This window comes from Brugia malayi (genome assembly GCF_000002995.4).
Source record: "Brugia malayi strain FR3 genome assembly, contig: Bm_017, whole genome shotgun sequence".
Lineage (NCBI taxonomy): Eukaryota > Metazoa > Nematoda > Chromadorea > Rhabditida > Onchocercidae > Brugia > Brugia malayi.
The window spans coordinates 25,259-47,627 of NW_025062294.1; the positions used below are offsets into that span (position 1 = coordinate 25,259).

Sequence of the window (22,369 nt, forward strand, 5' to 3'; positions counted from 1 at the left end):
GTTCTACTTGCGACATGCTTCATTATCATATATGATGTGCTGGAGTAATTTCCTGCGGTAAAGCTTTCACTGTTTCACTGAGTTCTCTCAAGCTGGCTGCAAGAGCATCCATCTGCAAAGAATGTCCCTATCATTACACTTTCTTCACATATCAAGTTTATTTGTCTTGGAACTTTTCGAAATCAAGAACCTGAATTTTTAGAGCATTAATGGAAGATCTGATGGCATTAATAGCTGCTTCTTCCGCTTGTTTAATAATTAATTCAACCTGTCGCCGTCTTTCATTAGTTTGTAAAACATAACGTCAACTCAGTTCCGACAGATATTCACTGCTGAGAGACATATTCAATTCCAAACTACTGATTCGCTTATATTCAGTTTCAGAAATATCGTAACTCCTCCAGGAATCATAAATCCTGTAAAACAACATATGCATAATTATAAAAAGAGTAGAGATCTACCATCAGCTATGCTATATAAAGACTAATAAAACAGTTGATCAATCTACGGAGTGTTCAAATTTTTTCTCACCTCTGTTCAACTTTCCACTTAACGAATTTGAAGCCATCGGTGAATTTATGGTAGGTGATATTGTTGAGATACTATCCGATTCTGTTACGTTATATGAAGTGACATTTTTAAAATTTTCCAATCTCAGCTCACAAATATCGGTTGGTAAAACGGAAGAAAGGAAAAATTCTAGAAGTCGCGTTCGATTTCTTTCCTTCTGGTTTTTTAAAGATGAAATACGAACCTGTAAAAAGGATTAATAAAGAAAATATAAAAAGTGCCCAGTATAATTTACGTCGATATTCACAAGACGTAAAAAATGGTCAGACTAAGAGCCAGAATTCGTATTATAAATGATAAAACATCCTTTTAATAACCTGCTTATTTTTTGCTTCATTAATATTGCCAGTGCCAATAAAACTATATTGAAATCCAAAGAATGTTCGACAAAATAAAACGTAATTACTGATAGTGTCGGGAGAACATTTCGTACATAATTCTGCCATGGTTATATTGCTTCTACAAAACACAAGAGCAATAACACAAAAACTCAATATTATGGTACACAAGATACTGAAATTCATCAATACCTACTTAACAGAATTTCATATTTTAGCAAATTGTACTGCCTTATATTTGATAGGTGAGATATACCAAGACTGCACAAATAACGACAAATAACTTTTGTAATATAAATGGAAATAACAAGACCTGGTAATATTATGTAAAGAAACTCCAGTACGTTTCGACAGAAAAGTCGATTCGAGAACGCTTTTCATATTATCAATTCCTATACTGCCAACTGCATTCACCACAGCACTAACAAGCGCAAATCGTTAACACTTTCATTCTTCTTTAATAAAATTTTATTACTCTACTATTAACTGCAATATGAGTAGGACAAATGTTAAATGGCATATGTCAAGTAAATCATTCGAAGTTTTTTTGAAAGAATGTTTCAGCCACTAATGAAACATTCTCTTTTGCGATATTAGTTGGCATACAAATATTCATCTTCCCTGCCGTTACATTGTTTTCTGCTAATACTTCCTGGAAACATATTTTTACAGAAAATATTAATTAGATACCATGTTCAGGAAATTTTTTAAAGAGATCCTCATTCTTTTTCTCAACGAAATGAAAACTAGGTTACAACTGTCCTTCAAAAACACAAAAATTATTTGATGCTTTGAACTTGTGGATCAAACGTCTAAAAAAGGAACAGAAAACGATGTGTCTGAAATTGCGGCAGCTTCAGCCTCCGCTTCATCAACCATTGAAATCCCGAGAAGTCGCATTAAACTAAGCGTAGAGTAATGTTCGGTATGACAATAATTCCAACTGAAAAAATACAATGCATGAAAATGCCCACATATTCCTCTTTACAATAAAGTTCTTTTTTTCTTTCATTCAACTGCTGTGAATTCTATTTAAAGTACCGATACGAGATGAAATATTTTAAAATTGTAAATTTCTTGAAAGAAAAAATTGATGTAACATGAGGACACATAGAAAAGCACTGAGAGTATAATTTATAATTCAAAATTGGATTAAATCATATGTTTGAAACCCGCAAAAATTTGACATACGAATGCGCAATAATTGGAAACCGTTGTATTTCACGATTGTTCTCAACGACAACCTAAAGCCATCCATTCATTTGAAGGATAACGTTTACTGCCCAAAATTCTTATATTTTGCGGCCCTGATGAGAATAATTCGAAATTTGCTATTTACAAAACAGTTGGCTGAAAATTATTCTCTAAATATTAAGAAACAAACAATCAGGAGCAAACAAAACACATATGAATTTCAAAGAACGATGAATGGGAAATTTCGTTGAAATCTAACATATATCAATAAATTTAAACCATTTAATTGGAATTCACACCTGTATCGTTTCAGAAAGTTCAATAATAAGCCATTTATGCTCTGCACGTTCACAAGGATTACGCATATAGTCAACCGCTTCTTTCTCATTCAATACGGCATTCTGCAATGCATCAAAAATCATATTATTTGACAGCGAATTAGGCTAACGTTTCCATGAGAACTGGGCTCCTAAACTAACGTTGCCTTCATTGGTTACATATAGTGGCTAGCAAGTTTATCTTGAAATAAAGCTTCAATATGCACTGGTTATAAAACATGCATTGGTTATAATATGATTACCTTATTTTCAGCCTCATCATTGCTGAACAAAACTTTGGCACCACATTCTTTCGAAGCATAGTTCCTTGCTGTAGCCTCCTGAGAAATCATATTTGGCGGCGTAAGTCCTGCTGTACCTTCAGTTTTTGATATAGAAACTGAACTGGAATCCATTTTCAAAGTCTCACCAGTATCCGAATATACAGCCGCTTTATGCTGGCTATTCTAAAAAGTTTCTATGTACCAAATAAATACTCATTTGTTCTGAAGGAATTTGAAAACTTCATTTTCACATCTTAAACTGAACCTGTTGTTGTTCAGCTTTCCTAATCTCTTCTTTTTTTAACTTTTCCTTAGTCCATTCATCAAATGTAACGATTGGAGGTTGCTCACTAGAAAAAGGAATAGTTAAATCAGCTTCTTGTGAAGATGAAATCGCATCAATTCCTGCTTCCGTATTCTTAAATTTTCACTGAACACGAAGTAACTGATACATTAAGACTGTTATTCGGTGACTTTATATATTTGCTTGAAAAGTTTATCAAACCATTCAATTTTATACAACAATTGAGAAGACTGGAAACTTAGAACCATTAATGATTGTATTAAACCATTCCGTTTTTTAATGAGGTTGAGTTCTTTTTATTTTTTTTTAAATTAGTCAATTCAACTATTGATGATCGTCCAGCCAATTTAATTATTACTCTACAGAAATTAAAAAAAAAAAAGAAATTTACTCCAAAAAGAATGTAGATTCGTATTTCACAATACTCTTCGCCCCATTTTCTATTGATTGTCCTGTTTCACGTTCAATTTTAACAGCTGTGTGAGTTATTAAGATAATTTAGGAAATAAAGTTTAATTCTGTTAAAAACCCATTAATTTGATGATAATAATCCTAAATCATAAATAAACCACTACAATAATAATAATTAGTAATAATAATAATAATTAATAATAATTAATAATAATTAATAGTAATTAATAATAATTAATAATAATTAATAATAATTAATAATAATTAATAATAATTAATAGTAATTAATAATAATTAATAATAATTAATAATAATTAATAGTAATAATAATAATTAATAATAATTAATAATAATTAATAATAATTAATAATAATTAATAGTAATTAATAATAATTAATAATAATTAATAGTAATTAATAATAATTAATAATAATTAATAATAATTAATAATAAATATAATAATAATTAATAATAATTAATAATAATTAATAATAATTAATAGTAATTAATAATAATTAATAATAATTAATAATAATTAATAATAATTAATAATAATTAATAGTAATTAATAATAATTAATAATAATTAATAATAATTAATAATAATTAATAGTAATTAATAATAATTAATAATAATTAATAATAATTAATATTAATTAATAATTATTAATAATAATTAATAATAATTAATAATAATTAATAATAATTAATAATAATTAATAATAATTAATAATAATTAATAATAATTAATAATAATTAATAATAATTAATAATAATTAATAATAATTAATAATAATTAATAGTAATTAACAGTAATTAATAATAATTAATAATAATTAATAGTAATTAACAGTAATTAATAATAATTAATAATAATTAATAATAATAAATAATAATTAATAATAATTAATAATAATTAATAATAATTAATAATAATTAATAATAATTAATAATAATTAATAATAATAATTAATAATAATTAATAATAATTAATAATAATTAATAATAATTAATAATAATTAATAGTAATTAATAGTAATTAATAATAATTAATAATAATTAATAATAATTAATAATAATTAATAATAATTAATAATAATTAATAATAATTAATAATAATTAATAATAATTAATAATAATTAATAATAATTAATAATAATTAATAATAATTAATAATAATTAATAGTAATTAATAGTAATTAATAATAATTAATAATAATTAATAATAATTAATAATAATTAATAATAATTAATAATAACTATTCAAAATAGACAGTTTTATTTGGTATGCGATCACTTTAGTCATAATTTTATTTTCAGATATCTAAAAAGAAAAAAATGCAGAAAAAGAAACGGAAGCATATCGACAAAGAATCAGGAATTTCGCGAGGCATTGATTTTCATCACGTTGCAAATGTCATCAATTTCGATTTTCCTACATCGCTTAACTCTTACATACATCGTGTTGGCAGGTATTAATCAGAAAATAAAAATGCTATTCCCAACTGGAAGTCCTGATTTTAAGAACTTTTGCTTATTATGATGTTATTCATTGTTTAGTATGTTAATTTGTGATATTTGAGAACTGCTAGAGGATGGAACAAAGGCAACGCTTTATCATTTGCTTCACCTCAAGAAAAGCCGGTTTTGGATGAAGTTCAAGAAGAAATTAATGCGCAGTTAGGGCATCATGCAATCACTCCATATGAAGTTCGCATTAAAGAACTGGAATCATTCGTTTTAAGAACTCGAGTACGTTACCTAAAGCTGAAGTTTTGTTTGCTTATTTTATGAAGATTTCTAAAAGTGAGAAATTTTATACATTACCATTCATATTTCTGTAGCAACTGAAATATAGAATGTAAAAGATCGCTACATATATTAAAGTTTAGAAATTCAAGCATGTTTGTTGTAGTGAGTAAGAAAAAAAAATCCTTACAGGAAGTACTCGCAGCTTGTACCAAGACTGCAATCAGAGAAGCTAGATTAGCGGAAATACGGGCAGAAATATTGCGCTCGAAACGACTGGAAGCTTATTTTGCTAAGAACCCTCGTGAAAGGGCGGCTTTGGAACACGATAAGAAATTATTTTCTGTGAATCTTCATAGTCCTGCTATTGGCGATGTTCCGGATTATATGGGTTTTTACCATTTTCTTGTTAATTGTGAAACCGTAGTTTAAGTTTTAAATTAATTTGCTTTAATTCGATATCCAAACTTTACGACCAAATTTGCGTAGCTTAAAAAATATTTAAAGAATATCTTTTTTATATTTAAAGAAAAAATATTTAAAGAATATCTTTTTTAGTTCCACCGTCGTTACGAGGATTAAATTATCGAAGTAAACCAGTGAAAAAGGAAGGAAGACGAAAGCGCAAAAAGCAAATGCGTCCAACGCCACATCAAATGAAATATCAAAAGAAAATAGAAGACCCACTGCAGAGTTTTTCATTTCTCTGATCTAAATTTTTATATTTTTCCAAGATTTTTGTTGAATGATTATCAGAATTTCTTGCCTTTTAGTTCGAATCACAAATCTATAATCAGAGCTGATAAACAAACTGATTGATAGCTTTACAGTCTATTTCTATCAGTTTTCCGGTAGACTTTAAATTTAGCTATTCACACATTAAATTTGTGTTCGATTTCATGCTATGATTATTTTTCTGTCATGCTCATTTTTAAGTGAATTTTTTCTTAGGCGTTTGTAAATGTTTCAAGTGACTTGTTGTTTTCTGCTAATAAAAGAATACTATTAGTTTCATGTTAGTTTATTTCATGTTTTTTACTAAAGCTCACATATCTGATTGTCCATCTATAACAAAAGCTGTCGCAAGGAGGATATTAAGTAGAAATGGGCAGAAAAATATGTGGAAAATAAAATTGTGGAGAAAAATCTGCCTGGCTAACTGCATGGATTATGGCATTATGACATAAGTAGAGCATGTTTTCTTTAGGATGAAACGAGTATTTATGCTTTGAGGAGGACGCAGAAATTCGGTGGAGGTTTGTTGATATATGCTGATGCATTTTTGGCATTGTTTGAAAATTTCTTTGTTATAGTGGAAAAGTACTAAATTTCGATTATTTTGCTGTGGTCAACAGAGAAAGGCAAAAGAAGAGGTGGATGAACCGCGTGATTTCCAAAGATACAGCAAAGAATCGATATGAGAAAATCAAACATCTTGGCGAAGGACAGGTAAATTAATTAGCAGTAATTTAGTAATTTTTATGGCTGTTGTTGATTTTATTGAAGTATTGGTAGAAATGTTTGTTGAAATGAATGGATGAAAACGTTTCATCTCTTGGGATTACTTTGTGAACTGTTTTTCAACAAACAGTATGCAAAAGTTTGCATTTGAGTTTCGATATATGTCACAGTTTGTTAAAATTGTACTAATTTTTTTTTTCGGTAGAAAATATGCTATTTACAATACAACATTAGTTTAATTGCTTCAGTTCGCCAATGTTTATAAAGCCAAGGATACGGAAACAAATGAATTTGTTGCAATAAAAAAGGTTTGTTGCAATAAAAAAGGTTTTTCTCCTGAATTTTTCGAATTAAACTGTGAATCTAAATGCATTAAAAATTGCAGACATTGATCTTAGGAGATACTGTTTTTTTTTTTTTTGTTAGTACTTTTATTTTTTGCGAGTTAGTATTTTTATTTTTTGTACTTCTATTAAAAGTCAGAGCAAAAAATCATTGGTGTTGATCATCTATGCGATCTTAGATAAAGTTTGGCTCGAGACACGAAGCAATGGATGGTATAAGCCGAACTGCCTTAAGAGAAATTAAATTACTATAAAAATTGCATCACGAAAAAATTATTGGGGTAACATTTTACGTTTGCTTCTGAATCACTGACCACTTTATCCTCATACAGTTTTATACAGTTTAAGAGTAAATGCGAATCAGAATGAGACTCGCACCTGATTTTTTTTTTTTTTTTTTTTTAACATATGAAAAAGGTGATTATAATTTATCATTAATACAAAGTATCAGAATAGATTTTGGATTATTATGAATGCAAAATGTGTAGGTACACACTGTAATATTACAAAATAGATTTATTCCTCAAAACTATTTTGCTTATTTGATTTCAGCCTCTACATATTTAGTAAAATATTTATGGTTCTTAGCATTTCCTATGTGCGTTAGAAAATTTGCTTAAGCTCGATCCGTTTAATGATTATAAGTTAATTAACATTTTTCTGATATTATTTTATTTACTAAAAAGCTGGACAGTTTTTCATTTAGAATCAGTCGCTGGAATTGATATTAATTTGAAGTATTGAGACCAAAAGAAAAAAAAAAGATGCATGTAATTCATATTTAACTTGCCAGCAATATCTCAATCTTCTAATAAAAACTGTTTTGAAAAAAAAAAAAAAAAAAATTTAACTCTGGAAATTTTAACCCCCTTATCATGTAGGAAATAAAATGTTCTTAATCAGCCATATTACAGCTCTTAGATGTAATCGGGCATAAAACAAACATTCAGCTTGTGTTTGATTTCATGGAGACAGATCTGGAACATTTGGTGAAATGTAAAGCAATAATTCTGATGCCTGAACATATCAAAAATATGGTGCTTCAAATGTTGCTAGGATTGGAATATCTCCATTTGCACTGGGTTTTGCATCGGGTATACATATTCAATGAATCCTCACCATAAGCTTTCTATAGATTTTTTTTTCGTCATAGATTCCTTGAATCTTGAATATTTTTGATTTCAATTTCTTATTAATACAAGTTAGACGATGTAATTTCAGGATTTAAACCAAATAATTTACTGATTAACTTACAAGGGCGAATAAAAGTAGCCGATTTTGGTCTAGCGTGATTTTTCGGTTCACATCGCCATTATACATATCAAGTAACGATTTCACTTATTATTCGAAATTTATTTTACTTATTATTCAAAATCTGCCACTAATGGTTGTATAAATGTTTGCTTATGTTACCAACTTTTAAAGTTCAGTTACTATGTGCCAAGAAACTTCCAAATCTATTAAATGTATTTAATTAGTTGTAAGCAAATTAGTTCAAACACGCGGTATGATGATTTTGTTCTATTCAAAAAATTTTTCAGGTAGTGACCAGATGGTATCGTGCACCCGAATTGCTTTATGCAGCACGTTCATATGGTGTAGGTATTGATATGTGGTCCGTTGGATGTATTATTGCTGAACTTCTGCTACGAGTCATACTTTTATTTTTTTTATCAATTATAAAATTCTTCTTTCATTTAGCAAAAGCGCTCTCATTTTGTAGTTAAGGAATAATTATTTGAAAACATATAAATATTTCTTTTTTTTAGGTTATATAATTTTTTGATTTTTTTTTTGGTTTCAATTTTTTTTGACAAATCTAATTAAATACTCGTTTGCTTTTTTCAGGTACCAATATTTCCTGGAGAGTCAGACATCGATCAATTTGTGAAGATTTGTAGTATTTTAGGAAGATTGGTCGGTGAGTGGTATGAAAAAGATTGAAATTGAAGTATTGTCTTTTTTTCTATTTGTTATACTTTTCCATTTTTAGGGAATGGAGGAATTTCCCGATTTTATAACTATAAAACCAATGCTAAGCATTCTACTTAAAAGTGTATTCACTGCTGCCGGTGATGATCTCATCGAATTAATTTATCAGTGCTTAAGATAGGATTTTTTTTTTTTACCATTTTCAGAAACTTTTCCTATATTTTTCTTTTTCTTATTTTATTTGAGCCTACTAAATATTTGTTTCTCTGCCTTTTTTTAGGAGATCTATTAACAAGAAAATTAGATCATGAAATTTTCCAGATTTGATCCAAACAAAAGGTGGAATTCAACTCAAGCACTTTGTTCTCATTATTTCCAGTTGGTACGACAACTTTTATACTTTTGATATTAGGTTGCATTTTTTACTTCAGCTGTAAATCAGCTAACTCATAGAATATTTCGTAAATCTGCTTTCATAATTATATTAATAGTTGTAGCTGCTAAATGAAGACATGATCAATAAATATATTTTTAAAGTAATCAGTAAATCATGTAACATCGATGTAACATTTTAAACGATTTAATTGGTTATTTTAAAATCATTTCGTTAGTGTTTCGTTTACTTATTCGGTATCGGTTAGCTAATGAGAAGTTAGATTTGCTCACAAATCAATATTCTAGATGCCATATGCGTGCGATGATTGTGACTTACCATTGCCAAACATGAGTCGATCAGCAGTTTTTAGACGCCGAGAATATGCAAATGATGATGATGGTACTCCTACCAAATTTCGTAGACGGTTTGAATTTAATTAATGTATTTAAAAAACTTGAAAGCTATTTTTTTATTATTTATTCAAAATTGGTTTTAAAATTTATTGTGGCTAATAGTGTCTTATATAATCGCTCAAATTTGAATGCTGGAATTTGTGGAATTTCATTTCTAGACAAAGATCATAACTTTTTTTCAAACTGTTTTAAACTAATTATTCCAATTGTGGCCTTAATGGAGAAAAATTAAAACAAAATTTTAATAAAATTAGCAGTGTACGCCTGTGGCTACGTCAACTTTGTGTGTAATGTTCGTTGTAACTGTTTACTTTTTGGAAGTAAGCAGCGTAGATTTCTCTCTCTCTCCTCCATTCTACTTTTATTCACAATCGTCTCTAACTACTGTTTCTATTACTACTGTTTCAAGTGCTGATTTATTTCTCTGAAAGCTGCTGGATGAGTATTATCTTTGTGATGTTATGTCTTCTTACTTCAATATTTATGCAGTTTAAAAAGTTTATTTTCCTATTGTTATAGCTTAAAAGTTGTTGTGAAGAAAATTGACTTTCAGATATATCATAATAGTACATTTATTTCTTACCAACAATATTTTATGTTCTCTTTCTCTGTATAGCTTTACAACATTAGATATTTACTCTTATATCATTTCTGAGCTTTTTAGTAAATTTCATAAAAAAATTATAAAAATTTTTTTTTTTTTTTTTTTCATAAAAATTTCGAATACCTATTGAAACTCTTCATAGTTTTCATTTGTTGATTGTACGAGTTTTACAACTGTTCCATTAATTTTATAGTCCAAAAATTTTACTTTTCCGTCTTTGTTGCAAAGACTTTTTTTTGTGGTTACACAGAATTTGATTCACTGCTGTACGTGTATAACGTTCGAAATAGTTATATAAGTTTTATGATATATCTCTTTATTCCTGTCCCATTAGTTTATCATTATTTGCTCATTTAAATTTCGTTTAATGTGATCGCTTTGTATTTTCACTGTATTTCACTGAAAAATTCTATGTATTTTTTGGAATAAATTTTGTGAGTGATATCCTTTTTAATTGAAATTATCATTTATTACACTAAAATCTTTTCCATCTTCTGACTTTTTGTTTAAAGTGACATTGTTCGGTAACTGAGTAGAATTTGTATAAAGAAATCTTTACTTATAGACTTGTTAGCTGATAAAAACAACAATATCTAGTCCAAAAAGGGCTCAAAATATCACTTTCATTTAGTGGGAAAATATAGATCGAACAGGATATTAAAAAGAGATTGATTACATAATGAATTGGAAATTTTTAATTTTGAAATTTAATACCTTGCACTTGCAAAAAAAAAAAAAGGAAAAAAGGTTGTATAAACAATTAATTGATTATTTGCATCAATGGTAGAAAGAAAAATGTGAACATTTCAAGAATAAAAATTTAAATACCATTTTAAAGGATCTATTCAGGAAGACTGGTTCGAGAATATTCTGAGCAGTTACAAACGTGATTAATTTGTTACCTAGTCCAACATATCATTATATTTCAGCGTTGGCCAGATTAAGATCTGAAGCACATGGAGCTAGATCAGTACGACGATCATATTCATTCTCTCATGAATCAGGCGTATCATTTTTTGGAAGTAGCGCACTTATCATGCCACAATACAGTTACAGTGGCGGATACATGTCTAAATCATTATCACGAAATTCACGAAATTGTACGTATCAAAATCTAACATTTCGTTAATATATTTGATTTTTTTAATTTGCAAAAAATATTGTTTAAAATGTTTGTTTTTCTTTGGAAATTACAAAGTGAAAATAACTAAATATTAAACTTACTTATCCAAGAGAATATCCATTTAACTTGCTAATATTATAAATGATTTGTTGTTGTTTTTCAGCTTCATTATTTGAGCGCTCATTGTATAGCTCAGTGTTAACACGGACACCACCGCTTCATAGTGTGGGTTTACAGCGTAGTACACCTCATTATACTGATAAATATCCTTAGATAAGTTATTCATATGCAGGTACTGATACTGGTCTTACACAGACTGAATTGGTAAGTTACGCTTATGATTGAACTGTAAAACTTTATTCTTACTTCCTATACTAGAGAATAAATAAAATAAAAAAAGAAAAAAAGAGAATCAATTAGTTTTCTTCTTTTTTTTTCAAATGACAAAAGAGAAAGAAATGAAAACCATTATATATTAGTTATTTAATTATTTACTGTGAAATTATTTATTTATTACTATTTACTATAAAAATGATTTACTTTCGTTACTAATTACAGATAGCAACTAGGGATTACAGTATGCGTAATCTAAACGAAACAATGGTTGGAAGGGCGATCAAATGTTTATAATGTGGGATTTTCAACAATACCTAAATATACTACACAAATTGAGCGTTCAATTACTCCTGTACGAAATTATGTACGGTAAGTTAAATTATATAAAAATTGAGCGAGATATTAATATCTGAAGCAATAGTTCAACTAATTATAGCATCAAGATTAATAAGTTATTGAAGTGGTACTTATCAATTATATCAAATTATACCAAGGATTTTGGATTTTTTTTTTCATGCAGTGAAAAGTAATAATACTCTAGAGGACTGAAGATTTTAGCAAAGCAATTTTTTTTTTTTTTTTTTTTTTTGAATTCAAATCAGTCGCAAAAGTCCTGAAGAATTTAGTTAGCATTTTGGTAGAACATTTCAATTCAATTAGTGAAAGAAAATTTCTGATGAGAGTTTTAAGTGCAATAATTAGAATAACTTATTCTCAGCACTAGTTCACTTCTAGTTCTTGGTTTAACTTTACAGTAATTTATCTATAACACGACGTCACTTTTTCTTACTTTCTTCAATTTAATTAAATTCAGATATATGCTCATAAAAGATGCGTTAAATATGAACAAAGAAGAATGTATGACCCTTAGCACGTTATCCAAGTAAAGTTTCTTTTTTTTTCCCACTTAAATTAATTGAAAATTTCAAAAAAAAAAAAAGAAAAAGAATTGAACCTCAAAAATGCTTCAAAAAATCCTAATAACTCATTATTCCTTTCGAATATTCTAATGGTTCAGTAAGGGCATTGTTGTTGACTTGAGGAGGTCAAAACCGAAATAAATAAAGTTTTCAGATAAGCAATTGTTGCAGGTACTGGTTGTCACAACGCGCAGTCACGTAAAGAAAAAGAATTGAATCTCAGTTTGTTAGAGATGATTATTTGTACGCTTCACGATACTCCAATCATCCTACCTACTCTCGTGTTGCCAACCATCTTCATACGAATTACTAAAATCTTGACGAAAATTTAACTTTGGATTGAATTAAGAACTGTGCAACTTACGACATTCTACTATGATGGAATTTTAATTTCATTAAAACTAATCCCCAAGAATTCTTTAACAATTCATAGTCTGAATAGCTTTGTACTCACAAACTTTAGATTTCATTACCAAATCTTAATTTTATTGTCCCTAGTAATGTTAACATGTTGCTTCAAAATGCATTTTCTTGAATCCTTAGCACAAGAAGATTGACAGATAATATTTACAGAATTTTAGATATATCTAATCGGGAAGGTATTAGAATCATATTTATAAGGGCATGAACTCTCTCAAAAGTGGTCTTAATCTTTTAAGAACAAAATATAAAATACAACATTTCAAATATCTTGACCATGTCAAGACGATCTTTCAATTACTATATAGATGAGAAAAGTATCATGCTAGTCATGAGGGAATACCTGCCATTCTAATTTTGCAATTCTGTAAATAATGTCCCCCTCCACAGTATGACCGCAACACACATAAAAAAATATTGTGCGCTTGTTCTTACACATAAAAATGTTCCTACACATAAAAAAGCGCACAATATTCCATGCACGAACCATAATAAAATACGATATTTATAAGCACAGTGTAAAAAACAGAGGAATGAAAGAATATAAACACATAATTATCTTTCAAAAGCAAAAATTTCAATTATTGAAAAATTTTTTTTTTTTTACATAATATCATTCTAACGAAGAGAATAACTATGTGTCACTTATATAATCTTACATAATCATAAAAGAATATCAAAATGCAAAAACACACAGAGCGCAGCAATCAGGATCAAATGAAGAGAACATGATTTGACGGTCGCCAGCACTTTCCAACACGTCATTAAGAATGATGCCAATGTAATCATTGCGTTTGAAATAATTTTCACATTCATGCAATCCATTCTGAAAAAAAAAATCATTGAAAGTTTATTACTTTTATTATTAAACTTTATGCTTTTATAAGCAAAAACAACATTTCACAAATGCTAATACAAAAAGAAAGTCTCGTAACTCCCACTTCAGTAAAAACTCCTCCCTACTCATAGCAAATACAAATATTGAAATGTAAATTAGATGAAGTTATCCAACATCTACTAATTTTTAGCCTTTCGGATATTTATTAATTCTTGTTAGTCTTCCTGCTGCTTCAGTAATATTCAATACTGCAAAATTGAGATATACAGAGAAGTATCATAAAATAAGAAACCTTTTGCATCATTGGATATTTTATTTCGATGTGAAGCCCACAGATGAATCTACTTGACGTAATGCATCTACTAATGTCGGAAACGCCAGACGTTCATCTTTTTCATCTGCTTCGGCACTTACCTTTGTGTAATTCTGCTTCGTTTGAGTCTGCGCTTTATAATGTTCTAGCTACAAAGTTTTTCTTCTTTTAAAAATATCCAAACCCAATATTTTGTTCCAATATACGTGATTGAAGAAGAAAATGATTGGATTTCACTCTTTTGAGAAATAATAAGGAGACAGATTATCAAAGGGAAAGATCGATTTGGCATGAAAATGCTCGATGGATCCTATGAAAAGGATTCCGACAAATTAAGTAAACAATAGACATACACGAAGTAACTGAAGCTGCTTCAATTTTAGATCTTTCACAGCGATTTCATGATAATCATTGGAAGCTTTAAGAGGTTGGATTTCCAGACAAGGAATCCGGCGTTTTGCCACAGTGACCAAAACATGGAAATCATGAAATATAACGGCAATCTATAAAATTTTTAAATCTACCACCATCTACTGCAAATCAGTAGTTTAATTTTAAACTCTTACAAATTATAAATATTAATGTATAAAAAATCCGCAATATCCTTCTTTTAAATGTCAATTTAAGAAAATAATTTTTCTATAAATTTATCAGACAGTACTCTATTCCTCGTTGCAAAAAATGCCAGTTAAATAATTATAAAAGTTTGTTCAATATCATGATACTCTTTCTAAATACGCAAAACGTACTTTATCTTTTGAAAGTTGAACATCGAATTCAACATAATCGGCGCCATGCTTTACAGCAGTATTGAGCGAATGTATTATATTCTCACAGTGAATTCATTCTGGAAAAATTAGGTGAATGTGCAAAAATAAAAAAAAGAGTAATTATTTACCTACTCCCTTACTTCTTTGTAAGAATTGAATGTTTTTTTTTCTTTTTTTTTTTTTTTGCAGGAGTTATTTTCTGAAAGCTTTATGGTAACATTTCTGAAATTTATTAAAGCAATAAAATTTTGGTGATATCGTATAATTTTTGTAAAGAAATAAACCATAAATTAAGTAATGAAACTACATACTTTGTATACGAATTACCCATACCCCTATGACCAACTTCAAGATGTTGCTGCTTTTTCCAGTGTTTGGCATAGGAAATATTCATTTTCTGTACCCAACATGATGTTAAAAATGGTCGAATGAAGAAATATTCTACTGCAAAGAAATAACCAAATATTATAATCTTACTTAAATGAAAAAGAAAATTATTTTTAATTCAATATAAGAAAAAACGTTTCATTTCTGGGAAAAAAAGATGATTTTGATCAAAAAAACAACCGGAAAATATAACATTTACTGACAAAATGTAACATTACCATTAATTTGTCCAATTGGGCGATTATTTACCAAAAGTGGTTCGCCAGCAACGCCAAATGTACCATGGAATGATGAAGGCAGTGCATATGCAATCGCAAAACAGTTGCGATAAAAAAACAGACCGTCTACATCCATTTTGTTCGTCATAGGTAAATAATTCTATCCGGAAACCCTCAAACATTTACATTCTAATCGAAAGCGTTAAAAATAACATGCTTAACGAAATGATTAACAAAAACCCCTTTTGTCGTGAAAGGTTGTCTGTTGGTTGATATTCGAATTGTTTGCAATACAGTAGAAGGATTAATAAGTCTTTATTTTTCGCAAACGTATTATTAGTAAACAGAGCAGTAAAAGAAGAGAAGATATTTTATCATAAAGAAGAAGATTGGAGGAGTTGATCTTGGTTAAACGAGCGTAGTCGACAATGATAATAATTAATGGTTTTGTTTATTAGGATTGAATTTATATGAGTGAAGATTGGGTGTGTCTAAGATAAAATCACATGTGTAAAGAATTTAAAGTGTTTACTACGAAGAGATTAAAAATACATGTGTGAATACTGTAGGATTGTTTACAATTTAAAAAGAGAGATGATTTATGATACTATGAAATTGGTTAGAAGTTTTCGCGAAATTATAATTCGCGACACTCCCGAAGGGGGAGAGAAATTGTTTTAAGATGTAATTTTGAGAGAGTGATTTTGAGGTATATAGCTAAATGTACGGAGTTTAATAGGTGGGATTTCTTCTTTAGTTATGAATTGAGTGTGTGGTGATTCTGTAGGGAGAGTAATAATGGTAGCTTGATTTGAATTTCGTTTTGAAGTATTACAAATGAGGGATTGAACTAATTTAAATTTACACTTAATAATAACTAAAATAGTTAATATTGTCACGATAACTATACAGATAAAAATCAATTTCCAATGTGTTATCACGTTTTCAAATTCTTCTTCTATCGGTAGAACAATTTCATTGAATTCCTTTCCCATTTGTTTGATAATTTCTTCTCCTTCTTCAGAGATTTCTTGCCAAAAGAGTTCATCTTTCATTTGATGTGGTATTGAATTAATTGTTTTTTGAGTTTGAGTTAGGATTTCCAATTCTGCATTAATTCTCTCAATTTCAAACTTACTTATTAAATCTCCTTTGAATTCGATATTTTCAATTGTTGATTGTTCTGATTTGCAAGGAGCCACCATCAAATTTCCGTTAATTCTTTTAGCTATCACATCGTTTCTTTGAAGTATTAGTTTCGTGGCAAGAGTAGGATTGTTGATTGATAGCCATTTGATCAAAAGTAATAAGTTATTTCTGTTTTGGCAACTTCTCTGCTGTGTTTCTTTGAGTTGTTGAAGGAATTCTTGTCTTAGTGAATCAGAAAGGTATTGAAGTTTTACGTTTTCAGGATCGTACTTTCTATCCGGAGACTTTTCCATCATCAATAGTTTGTTTGTTACTCTTCGTTTGAATTTTGTAGTAGAGTTCGAGTCATCTTCAACGTCTAGTTCAATAACTATATCGTCCTGCATTAAAATTGGAGAGGTGAATCTACAATTTTTGTGTTTAATATAGGGGGATTTTTATCAATTATAAGCGATGCTTGTATCTCATCGATGATGAAGTGGTTGTTATACTTTGTAGCCTTGAATCTTCCGATCTTTCGATATAAACAATGATTGGTCGTATCATTGCTATTCCATATGATAATGCTAGTATTCGTTATGCATTCACCCTTTTGTGTCAAACAGTCTTTTATATCTTCAAGGTTAGAGACTAACCCTCTTCCATCGTAGATGAGAATTTCTCCTTGAGTTAATATGAAGTTTGAAGTTGATTGACAGTTAACTCCTAACCATCCATAGGAGTATTGTATTTCCTTATTCGTTATCCATTGATTAGGAGAAGATTGAATCAGTCCAATTCCGTTCATTTGTTTTCGAATATTTAAATATCTGCAGAATTGTGAAGAAGTTGCGGTAGTAGACGTATGGTCTGACACTACCGATAGCGATATTCTGAGAAAGGCTTTCGTGCATACAGTCCGTGTAATGTTACTACATTTTATAGCTGGTATTCTTACATGGGTGCGTGTGTACACATCCACTTTGTGATATGTAGCATTTTTGTGAATAATTTCTTCACAATTCCATTTTTCAGGAATATTAAAGGGTACTCCAGTAATCCAATTACAGCTATTGTTAGCTAATACCTGTCTTGGTATTAATGACATCATCGTTATTAATGATAAAGTTTTTATCAAAAGATTAGACTTGTCCTTAGCGTAGATTGTAGTTTGTGATTTTTTAGCACTTCTGGTTCGTCGAGCAATGGGTTCTTCTGGTTCATCTTCCACTTTTTCTTCTTTATCTTCAGTAGCATCTATTTCCATAGGATAAAGCATATTTATTGATCGATCGATTTGTTTTCCATTCGGTAATTGTATTGTTGCACTCCTTATTTTTCCATCCCATCCTCGATTAATTTTTATTATCCTTGCCAATTTCCATACACCACGAGGTATTTCTGGTTCATTTAGTAATACTATCTCATTTTCATGTGGTACTCTTTTTTCTATTATTCTAGGTGATTTTAATTCTCTTTGTGTGCGTTCTCTAAGACTTGTAAGATATTCTTCTTTCCACAACTTCCAAAAGACATCTAATGTGTTAAGAGTGGTAGTCCAATACTTGACTAATTTATCTTTAGTCTTTATTGTATAAGGGTATATTCATCTTGGTCACTATCATAATTTATTGGTAGATCTAATGAAGCCATAGGTGATATAAAATCAATTGGACGAATGATTCTGTAGTCGTCAAACCCTACATAAGTTAATGGACGGGTATTAAGGATTCCTTCTATTTCAACTATTAATGTTATTAATTCTCCTTCCTTTAGAAGTTTTCTTCCTATTGCTCTTCTTAATGCCCTTTTTGTGAGTCCTATAAGTCTTTCATATACACCACCCCCCCATGGTGCTCTTGGTATAGTATTTTTCCATATCATACCCTTTGTAGCCAAAAAGTTAGCGTTTTCTTCCATAATGATTTTGAATACCAGTTGAAATTGGCTTGCATTATCGCTTAATATTAATTTTGGATATCCACGTCGAGCGATAAATCTTCTTAAAACATGCGAAAAATTCTCGGCAGATAAATTCTCCGCCATTTCAAGATGAACTGCTCTGGTAGTGAAGCACGTAAAAAGTGCTATCCATCTTTTGACTAGACCAGTATTAGATTTGACTGAAAGAGGACCCATATAATCAAGGCCGACTTGTTCGAAGGTCCTGGATCGTTTTACTCGTGTTTCTGGTAAACTTGGCATCGCTGGCAGTTTAAACGGTTTAGCTTTCCAGCGAATGCAATAACAGCATAGGTTTATAATTCGTTTTACAGCAGCTCTTCCTCTCGGTATCCAATATTTTCGTCTTAATTCAGATAACGTATGTGCAATACCTGCGTGATATAATTCATTATGCTTGTGTAAAATAATAAGATCAGTAGTATAATTATGATCCGGTAAATATATAGGATATTTGCTTTCGTCCATTAATTCTGAATTTTCCAGTCGGCTCCTTAATTTCCATAAGTTATCACTTTCATCTAGATATAGATTCCATTTTTCCTTTTCGTCCTCCGTTAGCAATCGTGATTGGGCCTGTCTGATCAGCATAGTCTCTGCTATATCGTAATCAACTTTAGTCATATATTTCTTTTTTACGGATAATGGTTCTAGCCACACTAATTTCTTTTTGCAGGTTTGTTTAATAAATCTAAAAGTCCAAACAGTTACTCGAACTAGTTTTGTCCAACTGCTGAAGCGACATACGTCAATAAATTCAATTGTATTCCTTTTAAAAGTTTGAGTCATCTTTGTTAAATTCAAAGCAATTGCTTCTGCAAATTCATCGTTTCCTGAATAGCGAAGTTTGCACTTTGGCCATTCAGATTTCTTGAGTTCCAACCATCGAGGTCCTTTCCACCATTGTTTACAATTTTGGAGTTTAAGTGGTGATACTCCTTTGGTGGCTATATCTGCTGGATTTTGATCACTTGGTATGTAATTTAATTCGAAGTTAGATTTCCTTATTTCTTCGATGCGATTTTGTATAAATCTGGGAAGCAGCTTTGTATAATTCTGTATCCAGTAAAGAACACATTTTGAATCCGTCCACAAAGTAACTTGATTATTTTCAAGATTTAATTGTTTCAATACGAACTGAGCTGCTCTTACTCCAATTAGTACAGATAATAATTCAAGTCTAGGAATTGACATACCTTTAATTGGAGCAATTCGAGATTTAGCATAAATCAAAAATGAATTCGAATATGTGTTTTGATATCCATGATTGAGAATATAAATAGCTGCAGAATAGGCAACTTTCGAAGCGTCAGTAAATATATGGAATTCTGTTAATTGTGAAGTTTCCATTATAAATCTTGGCAGCTCTATTATATTTGTTGGCCATTCTTTGATGAGATTTATCCACTGTTGTTCGTCCTGTTTGTTTAAAGATTGATCCTATGGAATGTTTTCTTTCCATAAGTATTGTATGAATAATTTAAGTTTGATCATTATAGGAACGAGAAGACCCAATGGATCGTATTGGGAGGCTATGAATTGTAGGATAGTCCTCTTTGTTAAACTTTTTCCTATCCATGGTTTCAGAGTGTCACACGGATAATATCTCGTTCATGGTTCCATTTAAGACCAAGAAAATTTTCCTGGTTTGTTTGGCTTAGGTCGCATTCAGCTATTCTTTTGTTAAATTCTTCGTCATTTGAAAGAAATTCTCTTATGTTCATCGATGCTTCACCAAAAATTTCTTTCGTTCTTTCATATTTATATAAGGCCTCTTCTGTTCCATTAGCTGATATAATAACGTTGTCTACGTATAAGTTCTTTCTTATCTCCCATGCCAATTCACTACCATGATTTTCTAGGTGGTAATTTAATGTTGCTGCTAATAAGAAGGGTGAGGATATTATTCCAAAAGGAACTCTCTTAAATCGGTAACATTTTATATTTTCATTGGTTAGTTCTTTATCAATTCTTTATCTTTATCAATATCATCCAACCAAAGAAAACGTGTACAATTTCTTTCCTCATTTTGTAGTTCTAGTTGTAAAAATGCCTTTTCGATATCAGCGGTTATCACTATTTTCATCATCCGAAAACGTAATATTACTCCAACTAAATCCGGTAACATTACTGAACCTTGATATAGTACTTCATTTAAGCTTTTAAAACCTTTGTGATGTGCTGAGGCATCATATACTATTCTTAATTTAGTTGTTGATTTACTAGGAGTTAATACTTCATGATGTGGTAAGTAATGAATAACGCCTACCTCATCCTTTGGAGGTACTTTTTCAATTATACCTGAATGTAGTTGATCCATAAGTATTTGATGATATGAATGGAGATTTGAATTATGTTGTAGGCAGTTGATCAAATTCTTCAATCGTCCCAGGCATAATCCATAATTATTGCTTAATTTTTGTTTGGAGTCCTTCCATGGCCAACAAACCTGATATCTTTAACCCTGTTTGATGATGGTCCGTTTGAAATGCTTTAAAGCCTGATCATCATCATCATCTTGAGGTGATTCTTGGATACCAATCGTCTCTAATTTCCAAAAATTTTCTAGCTCCGAGTTAATACTGGCGTTTGTAGAATATACTACTTCTTTAGGATATAATTCGTTCTTGCAAAGCTTCTTAATATCTCCACTTCCAACAATCACAGGACCAACTTTTGATTGAACCAACATATGCCCTGATTTCAATTCCTTGATTTCTCGTAGACTAATAAATTTGAAAAAATAGTCAGCTCCAATCAATACATAAGGTTTTTTCCAATAATTTGTTAAATTTTGAATTTGAAGTTCATTTGATGTCTCCACTACCTGCAGTTCGTTCGTTAAATAATCAATTATATTTGCTTGTAATGGTATGATTTCGCTTCCTGTAGTTAGCACATTTAGTTGTATGCGAGCAGTGGGACATGATTTCGGTTCTTTCATACCAAATGGAGCTATTCTCATGATTTGAGTTTTTGTTTCGGTTAACTTTAATTGACGTGATAATTTTTTAGAGATGAAGGAGAGTTGCGATCCAATATCAAATAATGCAAGGGCATTTTGTTGTAGTTGAGGTTGTGATGGATTAAAAACCTTTATCTCCTTACATAAAAGTAAAGTTTCCTTTGTCTGTTTGGATCGAGTTGTTAATGTCGAGTTGTAGAGGGAAGTTGAACAATCCTTTCGTTTCGAAGGTTCAATTCTTTCTTGCTCTTCATTTCTTTGAGACATTGTATTGTTTTAAAGAAAGTGAATTCCTTTTATTACATAAAGACTATTATGTAAGCTTTTGCAATAAAAACATTGTTTTTTGACATTACAATTCTGTTCTTTGTGACTGTCTCTAAGACGAATAGTACATTTCTTCAATACTTTGAGACGACTAAGTCGAGCATTGAGAGTCGTGTAGTTCACGCAATCGCTGTCCCAATGATCTTGATTGCAGAATACACATGGTCGTCTTTTTGTTGTTGTAGTTTTTGAAGTATTTTGATTATCTTTTATTGTCGACAGTGCTGAAGTTCCTCCGGGATTGTATCGTTGTTTTTGTTCCGGTTTGGTAGTTGTAGATTTAATATTGAGCTGAGTGAGTGAATGTTGACAGTTTCTGATCTGTTCATTCACATTAACTAAACTTGTTAAAAAGTTTCTTAGTTT

The 22,369-nt window shown here is 29.8% G+C and overlaps 5 protein-coding genes across 5 annotated transcripts; 3 read left to right on the forward strand and 2 right to left on the reverse strand.

Annotated features, from left to right (window-relative positions):
* Nucleotides 1-25: 25 nt before the first annotated feature.
* Bma-suco-1.2 (Uncharacterized protein) lies at nucleotides 26-3,211 on the reverse strand (the record flags this gene model as incomplete). The annotated part of the gene is made up of 12 exons (XM_043082872.1): nucleotides 26-112; nucleotides 191-268; nucleotides 361-416; nucleotides 532-754; nucleotides 888-1,029; nucleotides 1,222-1,329; nucleotides 1,741-1,851; nucleotides 2,100-2,152; nucleotides 2,402-2,503; nucleotides 2,683-2,886; nucleotides 2,969-3,121; nucleotides 3,209-3,211. The coding sequence occupies 12 exons, from the start codon at nucleotides 3,209-3,211 to the stop codon at nucleotides 26-28; spliced, it is 1,320 nt and encodes a 439-aa protein (XP_042938806.1).
* A 3,332-nt stretch (nucleotides 3,212-6,543) lies between these two features.
* Nucleotides 6,544-7,225, forward strand: Bm9415 (Uncharacterized protein; the record flags this gene model as incomplete). The annotated part of the gene is made up of 3 exons (XM_043082873.1): nucleotides 6,544-6,615; nucleotides 6,876-6,935; nucleotides 7,151-7,225. 3 exons carry the CDS (start codon nucleotides 6,544-6,546, stop codon nucleotides 7,223-7,225), a joined length of 207 nt encoding a protein of 68 aa, XP_042938807.1.
* Nucleotides 7,226-11,252: 4,027 nt separating this feature from the next.
* Bma-cdk-7.1 (Uncharacterized protein) lies at nucleotides 11,253-11,621 on the forward strand (the record flags this gene model as incomplete). The annotated part of the gene is made up of 2 exons (XM_043082874.1): nucleotides 11,253-11,396; nucleotides 11,583-11,621. 2 exons carry the CDS (start codon nucleotides 11,253-11,255, stop codon nucleotides 11,619-11,621), a joined length of 183 nt encoding a protein of 60 aa, XP_042938808.1.
* A 2,150-nt stretch (nucleotides 11,622-13,771) lies between these two features.
* Nucleotides 13,772-15,757, reverse strand: Bma-gpcp-2.2 (putative 90.8 kDa protein T05H10.7 in chromosome II, putative; the record flags this gene model as incomplete). The annotated part of the gene is made up of 6 exons (XM_043082875.1): nucleotides 13,772-13,921; nucleotides 14,279-14,395; nucleotides 14,600-14,749; nucleotides 14,996-15,076; nucleotides 15,363-15,460; nucleotides 15,622-15,757. The coding sequence occupies 6 exons, from the start codon at nucleotides 15,755-15,757 to the stop codon at nucleotides 13,772-13,774; spliced, it is 732 nt and encodes a 243-aa protein (XP_042938809.1).
* A 1,542-nt stretch (nucleotides 15,758-17,299) lies between these two features.
* Nucleotides 17,300-17,912, forward strand: Bm17137 (Uncharacterized protein; the record flags this gene model as incomplete). The annotated part of the gene is made up of 3 exons (XM_043082876.1): nucleotides 17,300-17,392; nucleotides 17,586-17,711; nucleotides 17,796-17,912. The coding sequence occupies 3 exons, from the start codon at nucleotides 17,300-17,302 to the stop codon at nucleotides 17,910-17,912; spliced, it is 336 nt and encodes a 111-aa protein (XP_042938810.1).
* Between the last annotated feature and the right edge of the window lie 4,457 nt (nucleotides 17,913-22,369).